The sequence below is a fragment of the Tupaia chinensis genome, unplaced genomic scaffold, assembly GCF_000334495.1.
Source record: "Tupaia chinensis unplaced genomic scaffold, TupChi_1.0 Scaffold144058_2, whole genome shotgun sequence".
Taxonomy (NCBI): domain Eukaryota; kingdom Metazoa; phylum Chordata; class Mammalia; order Scandentia; family Tupaiidae; genus Tupaia; species Tupaia belangeri.
In genome coordinates this window covers 526,519-546,012 of record NW_006203911.1, presented here as the reverse complement: position 1 = coordinate 546,012, position 19,494 = coordinate 526,519, and the positions used below count along the sequence as shown (strand labels likewise).

The 19,494-nt window shown below is 39.1% G+C and overlaps 2 protein-coding genes across 5 annotated transcripts in view; both read left to right on the top strand.

The window, feature by feature from the left end:
• Window positions 1–6,286, top strand: part of LOC102473538 (fibrous sheath-interacting protein 2) — an 11,252-nt gene extending 4,966 nt beyond the window's left edge. The window contains exon 3 of the mRNA XM_027767238.1: window positions 90–6,286. Coding sequence (XP_027623039.1) covers window positions 90–6,286 — 6,197 coding nt within the window. The remainder of the gene's footprint in view (window positions 1–89) is intronic.
• The window catches only part of LOC102503085 (fibrous sheath-interacting protein 2), a 20,132-nt gene continuing 5,619 nt past the window's right edge, over window positions 4,982–19,494 (top strand). For 2 of the 4 annotated variants that reach the window (XM_006165863.3, XM_014583120.2), the window contains exons 1-5: window positions 4,982–9,793; window positions 11,821–12,324; window positions 13,651–13,751; window positions 15,022–15,062; window positions 19,075–19,118. In XM_006165863.3, the coding sequence (XP_006165925.1) occupies window positions 6,290–9,793; window positions 11,821–12,324; window positions 13,651–13,751; window positions 15,022–15,062; window positions 19,075–19,118 (4,194 nt within the window). In that variant the 5' untranslated portion in view covers window positions 4,982–6,289. The remainder of the gene's footprint in view (window positions 9,794–11,820; window positions 12,325–13,650; window positions 13,752–15,021; window positions 15,063–19,074; window positions 19,119–19,494) is intronic. The other 2 variants (XM_006165864.3, XM_014583121.2) reach the window with 1 other exon arrangement.

The window sequence follows — 19,494 nt, the reverse complement described above, 5'->3', positions numbered from 1 at the left end:
TGAAATTTATATGTAAGATATTGCCAGCATTGTCTCTGGTCACCATTTTTCCTTCTGTGTATTAAAAGTGAAATGTTTTTTGTTTTAAGGTCCTTATGATGAAAAAGCATCTATTGCCTCCACATTCTTAAGGAAGAAATACAAATCAAAACAACTTCTGAGAAGCAGAAACTTTGATTTTTCACTTAATCAATTATGTGAACATCTCAGTGAATTAGTTATTTCCTGTATAATTTTAAGACTTTCTCATTATTCTGGGGAAACAATACAGAAAGCACTGGAAATCCAAGAAGCAGCTTTTAACAACGTTATTTTACTTCATTTTGAAATGTTTGAGAGTCGGTCAATTTCTATCAGAGAACTTGCTTTAAGCATTTCTGAAATCATTATTCGAATTCTTCTTAACAATGACATTTTAAAGGCAAACATTGCACAACAAATGGTTGCTATAGAAACAAAATACATTTACTGCCCCAGAGTGGCTGTGACTAAGTTGGACGATCTCTTTCAAGATCTCCTGCTAGGAGTTATTCATGTTCTGTCCAGAAAAATAGGAATAAATCATCAGCCTAACAGCAAAAGAAGAAATCAATCACTTACAATCCATAATTTGGCCAATCACAACGAAACCAAAATTAGGAAAAGACACGCAGACTGCAGAAACTGGAATTCAATTCCTAGTCCCCGAATTGATCAACTCATACATAAAAATAAACCAAATTACCTAGCATGTAAATTAGGCCCCCTGGTTGGTCATCTACCATTTCTTGAGTCCGAAGAAGCAGTTAATAAAATCTTTAATATTGTTTCAGATTTGTTTTTGCCGGATGAACACCCACGTTTGGGTATGTATTCTGATAGGACAGCAGTAGAAATTTTCCCATCTGCAAGTCACCAGCAGAGTTGGAGTGTACCTAGAAAGAACCAGGGGCTGTCCTCCAAATCAGTTTTTCTTCTGCATGTCATGTATGAAAAACTTAGTAAAATGCTTTCAGAAGAAAACACAGCCAATACCTCCCTTGCAGATGACCCTTTCTCTGATGAAGTATCAACAGAATGCCAACTGTTCAACATACTTGAAAACATAAAGGATGAAGAATTTGGTTATTATAGAACAATGGATACTGACCCAGCATTTGAAGGATATGATAAGTCAGACCTTTTGGAAATTACAGAAGGAACAGATCAAGAGTCTATGCTTAGTATTATGTCTCATAGCTTGGTAAAGTCCTTAATGCAACAACTGTCACACAGAGTACAGCAACCCCCCCGAAATCTACCTTTTATAAACCAGCATTTAACACATAAGACAAAAGAAAGACTTTATGGTATCCCCAAAGCAAAAAGGCCAGAATTAAAAGAATCAAGACAAGATAAAGGCTCTGTGAGATCCATGAATTATGACAGCAAACCTTTGACGGAGGCATTGAATAATCTCAGTGCTCTTTGTTCCAAATCACAAGCTCCACATGGGAAGAAAAGTACAACATTTTCTTTTCTTCCTCCCCTTCTAGGACCAAAAAAAGGGGTAATGAATATACCATCTATTCATAACAAACAACATCTAGGAGGCTTGAGCACAAGAGTTTATTCTGCCACATTTTTGGAGGAAATAATTGCAGGCATTTTTTTGAATCTCTGTACTTCATTGCAGACCAAATGTGTTAATATCACTGAGTCTCAGCTCAATGAGATGGCTGTATTAGGTGTTAACTCTGTGGTGGATGAATTTAACAATGTTCGAGTCTCTGTTTTACGGGATATAGAACAGATATATTTCCCACCAGTCTGTAAAGAAACTGTTAGTAAAATTGTTGACTCAGTTTGTAATGATGTTGTATGGGATTATGAATCAAAACTTATCTACAGTACTCATCTGGCACATGCTATCGCCTCAGTAGCAGACCAGATCACTAATAGCATATTGATAGAGATTTCAGACTACCAACTCCCATTGTGCTTTGTGGGGAGGCTCAAATCTAATTCATATCATCCTCTGAATGCTGAGAATATACTAGAGAAGTTTCAAAATAACTTAAGAGAACTTAATTCCCAGGGTCAACATTCAACAGGCTATGCCACCATGTTATCGCACTCATTTTTAGAAGATGTCGTCAGAGGACTGTTGTATCAGCTCATTCCTTTACCTGGTGAGTCATCAAGCTTAGGAAAGGGCTGTTTAATGACTTCAGATTTTAGTGAGATATCCACCTGTATAATTAAAAAAGTTATGTTAGCCATTTCAAAGCATAAGATTTGGCTCACTAAATATGATCACCAACATCTATATACAGAAAAAACTCTCCAAAATATGGTGGAGTCTATTTATGATAATATTTTACAGATGTCTGATTCCCTTGTGTCAATACAGAAAAATATAGTAAGTCAAAGCCCAATTATAGTCGATCAAATGGCCTGTCTTATTATTCAGGAGATTATCGAAACTCATCTTCAACCCTTTTTGCATGGTGAAGGTTTACCTCATTCAAAAGCTCCATTGGATGAAATATCAAATATGATTAAAGATGGCGAAGAGTCACACACATCCCAGAAAACTCCATCCTCATTAGGTGTGGGTTTTTATCCTAACGCATTTGTGGAAGAAATTATCACCAGGCTTTTATCAAAGGTCTTTGATGCAAACTATAACACTGAGCATGAACTGGATACAATGACCCAAAAAATCGTAAACTCAATAAATAATCATTTCAATGAAGCTAAAATCTGCATTCTTTGTGGTGACCAAGAACAGTCTTTACCCACTGTCGATGCAGACACTGTGGATGAACTTGTCAATTCAGTTTACAAGAATGTTCTGGAACAATATGGGCTAGACCATGAAGCTGATAATGATGAGCTTAGAGACAGTGATAGTTTTGTGGAAAACATTAGCAATTTAATTGTGGCAGCTATTTCCGATTATCTTGTTTACCCACTGTTTTCTGGAGATTTGTCAGCTTCTTCTTATGCTACGTTAACAGCAGAGAATATTGTGCAAAACATCTCCAGTGGCCTCAGTAAATCCACCAAGTCACACCAGCATTTATCTCCATATAACACCTTACTGCCATACACAGTTTTAGAAAATATAATTGAAGCACTGTTGACTAGAGTCTTTCCTTATGCATCTAGTATGCTTCTGTGCAGTGATATTCCAGAAGACGGATTAGGAATTAATTTTGATGAATTATCTTCAAAACTAATCAGTGATATTAGGATGAAAATTTTCCAACATGAAATTCGATTTTCAAAAGATGAAGAGAAAACCAACTCTGTTTATTCTGAGGATGATGCTCAGCATCTAGTTGATTCAGTACTCAGAAATATTTTGCAAAACTGTGGATCTCAAGAAACCGTTGAGCATGACATCACAAGCAGTAACAGTGTTCTTATTGATAGAATAGCAGGCTTTATCATTAAAATTATCTTCCAACAACATCTTCATCCATTTGTTTATGGAAATTTGTTGCCTTCGCCAGATACATACTTTCATGACACAAGAAGGCAACAGTTTTTTGCTAGTGTTTACTCCTCAGCTTTTTTGGAAGATGTGATCTTCGGAGTTTTGAGCAAAATATTTGAAAGGCTTTTAGAAATCACACAAGCAAAATCAATAAAAGATTCAGAAAGAGAACTTTTTAAAACAGCTGAAGAACTCATATATTTGATAACAGATGAATTCTCAAGAGCTCAAATTTGCGTCCTAGAAAATGCTGAGGAACAGCTGTGTTTGCCACCAATAGAGAGAGATGTAATCATTAAAATTATTGACATGGTGTATAGCAAAGTATTTCAAAAATTTCAACTAGAATTTTCTAATGAAGGTTTTCTCCATGATACAAAGACATTGGCTGAGAAGGTCACTAAAATTATCCTAGCTGACATTTTTTATTGGCAAATTCATCCAGATCTCATAGCAAAGATTCTTTTTCAATTATATGCAAAACTCAATGCTGACGCTTTGATAAAAAGAGTTCATTATGATATTAGTAAATCAAGACTCCAAAGACAGACGTGTACAAAATATACCACTGTATTTACACATACACACTTGGAAAAAATAGTCACTCAGATTTTATCTCAGGTAAACCCATTGGACTTCAGCGAAGAAGACACAGAACTTTGGCAATCAGACTTCAGTAGCACAGTCATGAAGCTGATTGATGAAATCATGTCAATCATTTCTAAACATGCAATATGCATTACTAAACACAAAAGTGATGAACAAAGTGGGGTTTCAGAAAAAGCTATTCAGGCTATGGTTGATGCAATTTATGCTGATATTTGTCATTCAGAGCTGTACCAATCTCTAACAAGAGACAGAAATGGAATAAGTAGTATGCCTGTTGCAAAAATAGCAAGTTATATAATAAAAGAAATATTTAACCATCATCTACAGTCATTTTTATCAGAAGATAAAACTTTTCCTCCAGGTACAGCTGATCAAGCTTACAAACCCAGAGCGAGAGATCCTGGACAAAGAGAATTGTCTTTCATTGTGAATTCGGCCGTCTTTTTGGAGGAAGTAATTTCTGAGCTTTTGTGCAAAATCTTCTATGTATTCTCGCATAATATCTTAGACTCTGAAAACCCATGTAAAGCAAAAGCCAAAATTACTGATACTGTAACAACAGTAGTAAAATCAATTGTGCTGGAGTTCACCAAGTCACAAATTTTAGTTGCAGATAACTTGGACAAAAAACTGTATTTTTCAGAAGGATATGAAGAAATGGTTAAAAAAATTGTCATCTTAATTTACGAAAAAATATTAGAAGAATATAAGTCTCTGATTCATACTTATAGGGCAATACAAAGTGATGCCATTGGCTTTGGGAAGAAAATATATTATTTGCTGTTAGGTGAAATTTATGATTATCAGGTGGAGTCATTAGTTTCAGGAGAATTAATAACATCCTATTCCTCTCTCCAAGAAGAGACAATCATCAGAAATATACTTGATACCATCTATTGTAAAGCAAAAGCCAAAATTACTGATACTGTAACAACAGTAGTAAAATCAATTGTGCTGGAGTTCACCAAGTCACAAATTTTAGTTGCAGATAACTTGGACAAAAAACTGTATTTTTCAGAAGGATATGAAGAAATGGTTAAAAAAATTGTCATCTTAATTTACGAAAAAATATTAGAAGAATATAAGTCTCTGATTCATACTTATAGGGCAATACAAAGTGATGCCATTGGCTTTGGGAAGAAAATATATTATTTGCTGTTAGGTGAAATTTATGATTATCAGGTGGAGTCATTAGTTTCAGGAGAATTAATAACATCCTATTCCTCTCTCCAAGAAGAGACAATCATCAGAAATATACTTGATACCATCTATGACGACAGCCACAGCATGCCATCATGCATTACAGTATTGCCTTATTCCCTTTTAGAAGATATTATCTATAAGCTTCTAGCATATATCTCCCCTTCGTCTGAGACAGCAACTGAGCTAAAAGAGGAAGAGGTGCCACTAAACTATGAATTTGTGAATGCAGCTTCAAAACTGATTGATGAAATTATAACAGAAATTTCTGAACATGAAATTAGACTTGCCACCACTGAAGAGCATGCAGAAAGTATGCAATCAGAGGCGATCGAGAGCCTTATTGACTCTGTATGTAACAATATTACGAAAAATAAGAAATTCCAGGCTGAAGCACCAAAAGATGTGTACAAAAAAGGAGACTCATTGCTCAGGAGAATAGCTGGTTTCATTATGAAGGAAATTATGGATCACCATTTGCGGCCATTTTTATGTGATGAAGAATCCTCTTCCAAATACCTATCTGAAAAAGACCAGGCCACTGAACTCTCAATTCCTGCTAAAGAAAAAACAGTATCTTTACCACAGGCTTCTGTGTATTCCGCCACATTTTTAGAAGATGTCCTCATTGATCTTGTCCGCAAGTTTTGTACTCTCCCAAGTGTCACTGAAAATCGTAAGGACAAAGAACTATCAGAACAAGACCTTATAGGCATAGCTATAAATTTTGCAAATGCCTTGATAGAGGAATTTAGGGAAAATGAAATTAAAGTTTTAGCACACGCTGAAGAAACATTTTCTTTGCCACCAGTAAATGAAGAGATAGTTGGTAAGATATCTGATTCTGTGTATGCCGAGGTCATGGAAATATATGGATCTGGAAATGTTCAGAAAAGCGATAGGAGTAGCTTTGTTACAAACACGATTGCTGCTCTAGTCAAGAAGGCCATGTCTGCTTTCAGCATTCAACCACTTTTTTCAGGAGATTGGTCTTCTACCTTTTTTTCGTTTTAAGAGATGGATAACATCATACAAAGAGTTCGACACCTACCGTATGAAATGTTTATTAAGATGAACAGAAGCTTAAAGGAGAGCCCAGTTTCTTCATTAGGACAGTCAGCTTTTTCAGGCCTACAAAACAAAATGGACAGAGGAGCATTTAATAAGAAAGGTGATTTCAAAAAGGCGGAGACATCAGTGACGGAGGGTGGCATCCATGAGCCTATATGTACTGCTGTAACTAGCATGATGAAGGGCCAAGTAACTACCCTAGCATCAGGATTAGCTGGAGATACGGCAAATAAAAAGAAAGGGGACCAAAAAAATAAGGGGAGTTCGACAAGGGAAGATAATGCAAAGATATCAAAAGTTACTCCAACAACAACCAGCGTGAGAAGTAAGGATACTCAGGAGCACGCAGCACCTACAGTGAATGAAATTCAGAGGAAAGACAGTTCAGCTAGAAAATATACAAAAGGACAAGGTAATAAGACACATCATCAACATTTTTTGCCAGCTACTAATGATGCAAAGAACAAGAAGGCTGGGCTGGAATTAGATTTTAAAACCCAAGCTAAGAAAAAGAGTGAGGAAAAAAGGGTGAATTCATTAGAAAAAGAAGGTGTACCTTTTAAATTACCTCCTCTGAAATCCAAGGTGAAAACTAGAGAGACCCGAGGAGCTTCTCTAGCTTACAGTGTTACAAATGGCAAACAAATCTTGCATCCTAAACATTTGCAAGACGTCAGCAAAGGCATTTGGAGCAATGCATTAGGAATATCTTCTTTTCAAGGGCCAATAGGTGATTCAACATCCCAAAGTCCCCTAAATGATAAAGTGGCCTGTGTTACTAAGGGGGACAGCAAGGCTTCTCTAACAGATTTCACTAGCCATACTGCTCCTGCGTTGGAAGAAAAAGATGAAAACGGTAAAAATAAGGAGGCTAACAGTACACCCAGTGAACCAGATGGCCCTCAGAACCAACCAGAAAATAACCCTGGGATTTTGCCTTCTGGCTTACTAGAAGATATTATCTCTGGAATAGTCGACAAGTTGATTTTTTCTCCATCGGAAGACACAGACGATGGATGTGGAAATGTAGCCAGTAGTATAAATCAAAACCAGCTCTGTGATGCAGCTATGAAACTGATTGATTCCCTGTTAAGGGAGTTTTCCAATGCTCAGATTAAAGGATTAAACCAAAATCAGGGAAATCAGCCCTCCTCACCTGCAGATAAAGCTTCGTCAGTTCATAAAGGACCGCTCAGGCAGAAAGAACCATCTGTGGATAAAGCACCATCAGAGATAAAAATGATAATTAGGGATAAAATACCATCCATGCATAAAATGCCACCTGCAAGTAAAACACCTTCTTCAGATGGTATACCTTTAAGAGCTAAAACGCCATCAATTGATAAAGCATGGGTCAATAAGGTTGTTCACTCCTCTGTATGCAATATTTTGCAGGAATATAGATCTCAAGATTCTGTCTGTAACGACATCAATAGTAACAGTGAGCATTTAGCAAAAAGGCTAGCCAATGCAGTAATAGAAGAAATTTTTCAGCATCAGCTTAACTGGATACTCTACAATGAAGTTCCCATTTCAGTAGTACCTTTGCCTTTAGAATCTAATGAGTTCATTAAAAAGTTCCGAAAGGTGCCCAGAACAGCCTGCAAAGAATGTCAGACATCATGGCCATACACCATAATTCTGCCTCGTGAATTTTTAGAGAGTATAATTTCTTCTCTTCTGTCAAAAATTTTCTCCACGGTAGCGAACACTAAAATGGAATTATCTGACGGTGATTTGTACACGCAGCTGGATTTCTTCCAAATGAAGTTAGTAAGTACAGTTATGACAGAGCTCTCCAAAGATGAGCGGATGTCTATACAGTATATAGAATCCTTACATCCTAATGATGATGAAATGATCCAATTAGTGGTTCAGACTATTTATAATAACCTCTTGGAACAATTTGAATCTCAAGAGAGTATACAGAATTGTATCATCAGGGGTTGCAGAACAATTACAGAAACCATCGTCAATTTAGTTGTACAGGAAGTGGCTGGAAATCAGCTGCAAAACTATTTTTCTGGTGAACTTACTCCATGTCAGTGTACAGAGGTGGACAATGTTGTTGAAAATATCCTTAAAGATGTTACTCAAACCTCTGGACTTCCCTCGCATCACCCATCTCGGACTTTTAAACTACCTTTTAACTTAATAGAAGAAATTGCTGTACATTTTTTATCAAAGCTCTTATCCTTCTTTCCAAAAGATGATAAGGAGTCAAATAAGTCTCTAAACATTGAGATGCAAGAAATAGCCTCAAAAATATTAAAGTCATTTCAAGACTATATGTATGAAAGTCAGATTGAAGTCGTAGCACAGGCCAAAGAACCGCCTACTTCGTTGTTAGCAAATAGTGCAACTATTGAAAAAGTGGTTACTTCTGTTTATAGCACTGTTTTAAAATACTCGGGCTCACATATTTCAATGTATAAAGATTTAATGGGCAAGAGCAAGGTCCTCTCCGATATCATAGGCTTTTTAATGGTGAAAGAAATTTCCAATTCAGAATTTCATCCTCAAATAGAAGAAGCAGCAGCATCTAGTTCAGAATTAATTCTGGAGACTGTCACAATTATGGAAAAGGTGACTAAGCTTATTGACAACCTTAAATTGAAAGAAAATCCTTCATCCAGAAAAGATGTCATGTTAGATATCATGTTTGTAGAGGAAATACTAGCCTTGTTCTTGGCTAGGTTGGTGAAGTTGCCCAGTGCCTCAAGCAAATATGCTAAAAATGTATCCAAGCCTGAGTTAAATAAAATCGCATCTCAACTGACAAAATCTGTGACAGCTGAAATTTCCAGAAATAACATTAATGTTGTGGCTGCTAATTCTGAAGAACATTTTTTAAGCCCAGAAAGTACAGAAATTATTCCTCAGATCGTTGATTCTGTTTATAGTCATATACTACAACAGTTCGGGACACACAAAGATCTTTATTATGACATGAAGGGTACAAATCGCTTCTTCCCTCATAAGGTGGCTTCTTTGATTATTAGTACAATTTTAAACTGTCCATTAGAAACAGTTTGCTCAAAATATTCACATGCTGATCTCTTTGCTGATGTGGACGTCAGTCGAATTGTTGAAAAAACACAAGAGCATGCTGTTAAAATGGAGCCCAACATAGGGAAAAAAGAGTTAGATCAAGATTTAAAAGAAAAGGAACTTCCAGTTAAAATAATTCCTCATTGTGGAAAACAGCCAGTCAATATCGACCCCAACATTGTGGCAGAACATTTAGGAGTCATTTCTATAAAAACACAATCTCTTAAGACACTGAAGATGGATTGTTTAGCTAAAACTGGACACAGCATAGAAGCACTGAGACGAGCAGTGATAAGTGGGAGGAGATATGCAACGGATTTATCGACCACAGAAGAGAGGAAGAAAGAGAAACGAGTGTCACTGGATAAAACTGGACGACTAAATGTCAAGCCATTAGAGGTAAGTGTGAAAGGCAGTGGTGAAGAGGAGTAGCTAGTGAGACCTAGTTGTCTCTCTGTGACTTCCTTCCTTAGATAGGTCTGTTAAATGCATGTGTTAAATATGATCAATTTTCTCCTGCCCAGCACAGTAGGATTGGGTAGTCTTAATTCATCCAGTACAATTCTCTGTCTACCTGGGACTTATGCCATCAGTTGTGTGGCTCCCTGTAAAGGCGTCAAGTCACATAGCTTTCATTAGCGGGTCAGACTGAACTGCCACTTCTTGAAGAACAGCAATGCAAGAAAATACCCTTAACAATTCCACTCCAGACTAAGTGGAATTGTCCTCATTTTGCAACTCAAAGAAATGCAATTTTTTGTAATTTCCACAGTTCTGCGATTTCCACATTACTGTAGCACTATATGGATATAAATAGGGCTAGTTAGATTTTCAGTAGACCAGCCTTTACTACACATTCAAACTTAAGGCTCCACAGTCGTATTGGTTTTACTTAGCAACATTCATCAGCAAACGTTAGACTACAAGCTTTTCTGTTTCCCTCTTCTTATTTCACTTTCATTACATGAGGCTTTGCTCAGAGATCCAGTTATACTGATCTGGCCCTACATTCTGTCTAATAACAAAGCTCCTTGTCATACATGAGCTTCTTGGGCCAATGGTGTGCTTCACACAGGGACCTGGAAAGTGAGCAGAGTTCTATAAAACCTGCCTGCCTGGAGCATAAACCTAGGAGCATGTTTTCCCTAACATTATTTTCCAACAATGAGCTACGTTTTAGAGCTAGTGTGCACACTGATGTTTTGGTTTGGGTTTTTGTCCCAGATGCTGAGACTGTTAAGGGCTGGGACACTGATGGACTCTCCTTAGTCCTTAGTTTCTTGGACTAGAAAGCCCTTCCTAACTCTAAGCTATCCGCTTCTCTCTGGGTTCTAGTCTTCATTTATAGAAGGGTAATCTTCAAAAAGGTCGTGGAAAATACATATTTCTTTATTTTACCTTTTTTCTTTTTTGCACCAAAATAGACTACTCATACCTTAATTCCATTTTTCGGTGAACTTTTTGAAGTCCTATCATATATAAGTAAAATAAATAAAACTGTGTGACTGAACATTACCCCAAGACAGTGCTTAATCATCTGCAGAAATAGCTGTCGCTGTTCTGCAGTTCTTATTCTTGAGTACCTGCTCTCTTCGTTGATGTATTTTATTAGTGCTTTAACTCTCTCTGTGTCCCAGAGAAAGAAGAGAATGTTTAATCCCAAACAACTATCCCTGCCGCCTTACAGAAAGTAAACAGACATCAGCAGCTCAGCCAAGACAGATGCTTTGCAGTGATCCAGAGAGGAATGCCATCTAGCCCCAGCAGAGGGGGAGGGGTTGCAGGATGAAGAGTAGATGAGTTTAGGGACCCTAGACAACTCAATGGCAACTCCTTGGTCAGGAATCATCAAGGCCTCCTCTACTGTTTTGTGGTACCAAAACTTCCCAGTATGCCACACATAGACGTATTAAAGGCTCTTAGGGTGACAAATTTTAAAGCCATATAGAATGATTTTTTATTTTTTTGGACCACTGTTCCCCTCTAAGAGTACAGTTAATCAAGCAAATTGTTTCCATTTCTTATATAAGTTCCTCTTTCACTTTTGTTTTAGACATTCATTTAAGGCAGCATTTATATGGAAAGCAGAAGAAAGAATCTTAGGGTCTATTCTTTGGAATAGAATGATATTTCTACATGCAAAAATATTGAGTTGTCGGAAAAGTCATGACTCATTTTTGCATAGAAAAATATGTCCTGACTTTTCTGACAATCCAATATTATATAAATAAGCATATATTTCTTATGATATTCATTTTATTTCTTCCTTTAATTATACCAGTAACATATAAGTACATGGCATTTGAAGATAAATAATTTTACTAAATTTAAAGGAAAAACCTTATGAAAGTTGCCCTATTATAATAGAACCAAAAGAAAAATGACTGAGGCAATTATTTTAATATCCATTGTCTCTTTGATTCCAGATAGCAAGTAGGAATTCTTTTCGGAATTTACTAAAGCCTGATATTACCAAAGTAGAACTCTTGAAAGATGTCCAGAACAAAAAAGATCTTATCATTCGCTTAGTAGCTCATGATATTGATCAAGAAGAGTCAGAAAATAGAGCAGAAGAGGGCTTAACTTCTGATGAAGATGAAGTTGTTTTACAAGAGATTATAAAAGAAGACTTTTCAGAAAGCCCACTGGATGGTCAAGTAAAGGAAGAAGACAAGGAGCCCATGGCAAGCACCGTGGTTGCCCTCAAGCCACCAGCTAACAAAAGCAATCTGAAAAACTTTTTGTCCCTGGGAAAATGTTGTAGTCCCAGGTCCAGTGAAACTGTAAAAAGCATTGAAGCATCTCCAAAACAGTCGACAGAACCTGAGGAAGCACAACAAAAACGAATCGTTTCTGTATCCGATGTTACTACCTCGAAATCCTCAACTGATACAGACTCTTCCCTTTGGAAGAAAAAGAGACAGTCTAGTGTAAGTGAGAAAAGTGACTCTCGGTGAAGGGATTTCTTTTTTGGTGTTGAGAGTTTTGTTTTTTGTGTTTTGTTTTTATTTAGACAGAGACTTTTGCTATAGGGCACGTGCACTCACCAGAGAGAAAGAGAGAGAGAGAAAGCAAGAAATCACCCTCCCACAGGGGGGAATGGTCACACCGCAATCCCTTCTCCATTTTTCTCTCAGAATTTTGGGCATGCACGCTCACACGTCCAGCATGAGTTTTAAGCTGCCAGGTCAGGGATTCAAACTGCAGTCAACTACATGGGAGTCCAGTGATGTATCCATTATGCCATCTGCTGGTCCCAGTGAAGGCATTTCAATGGAGAGGGTAGAAAGTTTCACAAACTTAGTCCAAGCAAGGTACTGCAGATAAGAAGAAAGGTACTAAACTGTATTCAGGCAGTCTCTTCTAACACTGATGATACTTAGACTAAAGGGGAATTAACAGATGAAGCCAGGAGCCTTCAGTGAGGGAAAATAGATCATGGAAAGAATCCTAGATTAGACAGATGTACAAGAAAAACAGAAAATGGAAACCAGGAGAAATGCAAGCTAATTATTTAAAATGACAGACTCCACTTTTTTTGGTATTCTAGTTGTTTAGTATTCATTGAAAGTTTAGTGCCCAGAAATGCCATGCCAGTGGGTGAGACCAGAAGATAGGCTGGGGGGAAGTACAAAGATTCATGCAGATCCAACTTGTCTGGGTTAGTACTCTGAATCTACCACTTACTGGCTATATTACCTTTGAGCAAATTACTTAGCTAACTTTTTTCCTTAAAAATTACTTCACCAACTTATTGAAACATACCAAGTTAGTCAAAATATGTTGAATATTCCCTTTCCAACCAGCCTGTAAACTCCACTATCGTTTTGACACACAGCTTTTGTCTCTGGTCCCATATCTGGAGTGACAGGATATGGAACCCCTGAGCTCTTTGATTAGCCCTACCCAAAAAGTTGTAGCATACTATGCATTTGGAGAATACATGCTATTTAGGACTTCCTGGTGAGACAATTTCCTGCATTATCCATTTGCAACGATGCCCAAGTTAACCCAGGAGCATCAGTGAACCAGAGAAAGCAAAACACAGACACGGTTCTGGTCAGTTCAGGAGCTCGCCAGGTCAGTAGCCTTCATACCAACTCTGCTCTATTTACTGGAAAACTCTGTGAGATTTCATGACCATACACAGTGTGCCTGCTTAAAAATTCAGGCTACACAGATAACTAAGGAAATAGTACCGTATCTTTTTCTTGATTTATTATAAATTCTACTTTGTCTAAAACCCAACTTTCCAGGTAGAAGAAATAAAATCACCTACAGAGCCGTCACTTTTTTTCCTGCACAAACTTATGAGTGCATCCTCCTACAATGAAGATGACTTGCCTTCACTTTCCAGGTACGTTCGATTAAAGTAGTACAACTTGGCTAAGAAAATAGTAATCTGAAATGAAAATTACACATGTGGGAAGAATGGGACCCTCAAGTAAACCTGTGAAAAAACCAGTGCTTAACTCCAACCTCCTTCACTTGCCTGCCCCACTCCCATTCCCTTCTCCAGTTACTTCTGAGGGATCCCTTCCCCATCTTCTCTCCCATTTTTATTTTATCTGGCCTCTACTTCCTCCTCCTGGGACCTGCTTTTTAGTATAGTCATCTAGTTAGTATAGTTAGATCAAGTCTCCAATATGCTAGGTTCTTGAACTTCGGAGACAGGCACTGGATCAACAGTAGACCCTGCACTAGTAGCCAGCCCAAATGGGTTTTGGCTTAGTTCCCTTAAGCACCTAAATGCTTAGCGGTATGGCAGTGACTATCAGGAGAGTCCCAAGGATGGAAGAGGCAGTGTGAGTTAGAGCATTCAGGGAAGAATTCTCAAAGCAGTTGAGATTGAGTTGAGCCTGTAAGTATGGATGAGTAAGAAGAAGCCCATTCAAGTTGGGGAAGACTTTAGGAGCAAAGATTGGACTTATAGAGACATGGACTATGCAGACTTGAGGTCTGATTAACACTTTTGTAGAATAGCTAAGACATGTCTAAAATTGTTCTACATTTAGAAGAATATCCACAAACCAAGAGGGGTAGCACTTTGTATCATGGAAAAAGTCAGGTATAGAGCAAAACCTACACCCAGTCATAACTATATTGTTTTCCCCTTAGCACCTTGAAATGTACATTTCTCTTTGATGACCTGAGACCATTTTAGAACAGGCTCCTAGCCTACTATTCACTCTAACTTATCCCCCCTTCTGACAATTTTAACACAAATCATTAGTAATATAGGCTTCTCTCAGTTATTTCTATCAGTGGAAAATAGAAGGGGACATATATAAAATGGCATAAAAGTCAATGTGACAGGGACCAGCAGTTGGTATAATGTCTAGGTCGCTGGACTCCCATGTAGTAGACCACAGTTCAAGTCCCAGACCCAGTGGCTTAAACTCAACGCCGGGCATGTGCCCTATAGCAAAAATCTCTCAAAAAAAAAAAAAAGTAAATAAGTCAGTGTGACAATCATTTTCATTTGCTTTAAGAACTCAGAGACAACATTCCAGTTTTGCTTCTATATAAATAATGACTTTGACAGATTTGTTCTTTTGCCTAACCAGTATTGTTTCATGTATTAAGAATTAAAAGAAAATGAAATGTCTTTTACCTTTTGCTTTTAGTAATGACTGTCCTCCAGATCCAAGTGCCAAAATAACAGAAGGTTGGAATTAATTTTTCTTAATTTAAATTAGATACTATTTAGAAAAGTTATCTGCAGATGATAGTGTATATGATAATGGCTTTGACTTAACTAATACGCACTGTATTTGTGCTGGGGAAAAAAAACATGTTGTACACTGTAAAGATGTGCTATGATTAAATTTTTTAAATTTTTAGTTAAGTGGTATTAGGTCATCAGGAAAGTCATGACATGTTTTTCTATGCAAAAATGTATCATGACTTTCCCAATGACCCAGTATTTAAAAGTACATAGCATTGATGCATTTCTTGTCAACACTGAAGTTAATACTGGATTTTCTGGTAGGTTAATCTAGTTTACTAAGTAGGGTACTGGGTCACTTACCTAATTAACATGAGCCAACCAATTTGCTTTGTCTGAGTCACTACTAAGATGTCCTTAATGATTTGGGTTAAGAATATGTGATGTTCCGATACTAAGAGTTTACAATCACTGTGCTTCTGCGGGAACTATCCAGGAAATAAGGGTTTATAACATAGATAGTTCATATGGGGACCAGAGCCTATACTACTAGGATTTAATCAACTCTTTGAGAGTGTATGTTTGTGAAGCCAGGTGGCATGGTGGTTAAGGTGCTGGACTCCCACATGACTGACATGGTTCGAGTCCCAGACCTGATGGCTTGCTATCTCAGTTTTCCTCTATCTTCTCTCTGTGTCTCTCTCTGGTGAGTGCATATGCCCTATAGCAAATTTAGAAATAGCAATAATAATAATAAATAAATTTTTAAAAAGAATATATGCTATGTATGATTAGCTTAGTCCTACTAAAATATATTTGAAATCTTTTAAACCTAAAGACTAAACCTAAATTTATTTGTACACGTCAAAATCTAGCTAGGGTAGATCCCACTTTGTTTTTTGTCTGTGTTAGACCTGGCTTATTAAAATATTTATGAGTTGAGTCTTTGGTCCTCTGTTGAGACCTCAGGTTCAATGTGGTTCTAACAGTGACAGCACTGGACTAAAGGTCAGAGTGTCATGTTAACTGTAAAGGCAGCCTTGAAACTCAAACCACAAGCCTAAAGGTGACCTTGACTATTTCAAGCCCACAACCCACTCAAGGAGTTACATAAGGCTATCCATTCCATGCAGGAGTGGAAATAGCTTTTATTAAAAGATAAACCATCGGGAACCAGCAGTTAGCATAATGGCTATGTCGCTGGACTCCCACGTAGTCGACCGTGGTTCGTGTCCCGGACCCGGTGGCTTAAAACTCACGCCAGGCGCGTGTGCGTGTGTGCCCAAGATCCCGAGAGGAGAATGGAGGAGAAGGGATTGCGGTGTGACCATCCCCCCTGGGGGGGTGATTTCTCGCTTTCTGTCTCTATGTCTCTCTCTGCTGTCTGTCTGGCGAGCGCACGCGCCCTACAGTGAAAATCTCTCCAAAAAAAAAAAGATAAACCATCAGGCCAGCCTTATAGAGCAGTGGTGAAGTGCCGTGCATAGGGAGCCAGACCCCACATGGCCAGCTACAGTTGAGTCTGGGTCCCTATGGCTTGGAAAAAACATGCCAGGTGCATGTGAGTGCATGCCCAGGATCTTAACAAGAGGGAGGCATGGAGGAAAAGGGACTGTGATGTGACCACACCCCATGGGGGGAGGTGCCTGCTCGCTCGCTCTCTCTCTCCCTCTCTCCCTCTCTCACAACCACACACCTCCTTGCAATTGAGGAAAAAAAATGATGAACCACAAAACAGTGGTAAGTATGCCACAATTCCATGAGCATGTTACAGTCTAAGATGATATATCACTGGTGTGTATCCTGCATTGTGGAATCATCGGCTGTCATCGCCAGAAAGAAGCCAACTAGTAAGAGCCCCTCATTTTGGAGATGAAGAAACTGAGGTTCAATGAGGGTCATACGGTGAGTCAGGCTGTAGATGCCGAATCTCCTAAATCTGAATCCGACGTCAGTTTTTGTTTCAGCTTCATTGCTTAACTGTGTTTAGTTCCTATATCCTTGGGTAGTGTTGCACCTATACAATTCATTCATTCATTCAACAGATATTCACTGAGCACTTTCTTTGGGCTGGGCACTGTTCTAGGTGCTGGGAAAACAGCTGTGACTAAGCCCTCAGGGCTTATATTCTAACTTAGGAGCATGTGTATTGGCATAAACACTGTAATTCTAGACGCGAAAGAGTACTTCCCGTTGCTCCTGGGGTAAAGGCCAGAGCCCTTACAATGGTTTCCAAGGCCTTTGATGGTTTGGATCCCATTCCCCCTCCCCATGACATCTCTTTGCCATGTCTCCCTCCTAATCATTGCACTTCAGCCACACTGACCTGAAACACGCCAAGTGTTCTCCTTTCTCAGGGTCTCAGTGCTTGCTAGGCTGCCCGCAGCATTCTTCTCCCACATATCTGTATAGCTCAGTCCTCACCTCCTTCAGAGCTTTGCTCAAAGACCGTATTCTAAGTGAAGCCTTCCGTAAGCACCCTCTTTAAAACTGCAACTTCACTGCCACCCAACTGCTCCCTAGCCTTTTATTTTCTCCCTAGTCTCCTCCCTGTTTCTCCCTATCATACTATCTGATAGGCTGTATGGTTTTATTCACTTTTTAAAAAATTTTTTTAAAGTTTGCTATAGGGCATATGTGCACATTAGACATACATACACACACACACACACAGAGGGAGAGATAAAATGAGAGAGAAAGTGAGAAAGCAAGCCACCAGGTCCGAGACTCGAACCATATTCAGCCATGTGGGAGTACAGTGCCTTACCTACCATGTCACCTGCTGGCCCCGACTGTATGTTTTTAATTGTTTATTGGCCATCTCCTTTTCCTAGAATATGTAGCTCCATGAGGGCAGGGATTGGGGCCTATTCATTTTATACCCATATGCCTAAAAAACAAGCACAGAATAGGTGCTCAGTAAATATATGTGGAATTCATGAATGAATATAAAGAACAATGAAGAGCAGACATACTAGAGAGTAGCTGGCAAGATTTGTTTGGTTCAAGAAGTCCAGAAACATCTGACCCTAATGACAAGAAGGAGGCAGACACAGGAAGATCTGGCAGCAGAAGGTCCCAGACACTGGATACAGTAAGTACAAAGACCCTAGGCTGGTTTGAGATTGACACATTAGAAGAAAAGAAAGAAGGCTGGGCCCAGAGCATGGTGACAAGGAAAGTGGGATGAGATGAAGCTAGAGAGATGGCCAGAATCCCAGGAGGAGAATGGAGGAGAAGGGATTGCAGCATGGCCATCTCCCCCGGGGGGTGATTTCTCACTTTCTCTCTCATCTCTGTCTCTTTCTGAAAAGTGCACGTGCCCAATGGCAAAAGCTTTAAAAAGGCAGTGGGGGCAGCGGGACTAAGAGAAGTCAGAAGTAACTCACCACTGTGCACCCAGCACTGAGTAATAAAGCCGAGACACACACACTTACTTGCCGACTCCAAACAAGTCCAGTGTGGGACTAGTCAGGCGGTTTCTGGAAGGCCTCTCTCTCTCGGAACCATTTCTACCTCCTTGGACGGAATTTCCGTCATTGGCATATTGACATCCGGGACTTGGTAGAGTGTCAGCACTCACTGTCTTTCAAAGGATGTAACTGTTTCCTTAGGCCAGCACCTTTCTTTCTGTCATTCCTTTAGGTGGCAGACCTGTTCTCATTTTTTGTTTGTTTGCTTAACTGTCTACAACTGGAGCATTGCAGGAGCCCTTGGAAACCATCCGCGGCCTAATCTCTCATTTGGCAGATGAACAAAGAGGCCCACAGAGTCCTGTGCAGGGATGCGTAGCCCATAACGGAGCCTGCCTCTCCACACACTCCCTCTTTCCCAGTGTCCGAGTTAAAAGCCAAGACCTGTGTGCAACCTTCTAGGAATCTCACTTCCTTCAACTTTTTCTGTTGGCCTCATTTCTAGGATTCTTGGATGAAAGTACTAAGATGATTTTTGTGCTAATAATTTACACATATCCCCCAAATAACTGTCTTCCTATGTTGTCTTTTGATCACAGAGAGTCTGGCAGATCTAGATCTGGAGCACTCAGAGAGTGTAAAGGTAAGTATTTTTGGCCAGCCCTGCATTGGTTTGCAGTGGGTGTGGGCCCGCCTGCATGGTGTTCTGTGAGGGACCTCAGGAAGCAATCTCTGCTTCACACCTTCCCACACCCAAATTCCCCCAGCTGGGGCCAACTCCTGGTGCCTGAATATCCCTTCATCCAAATCCTCACCTTTGAGTTAAGTCACTGTCCTTGTCTGAGAGTAAGCTGCAGTCACCCCACTTAGCGATATAGTGCAGTTCTGCTCATTAGTTCTATCCCTGTCGCCTCTGGAGGAAAGCCAAAAGGGAGTGAGCCACATGGCACCCCAGGTTAGACCAGGCCAAAGGCCTGGGGGACAGGGAGGGGACAGATGCTTCAGAGAGGGAAGGGGTA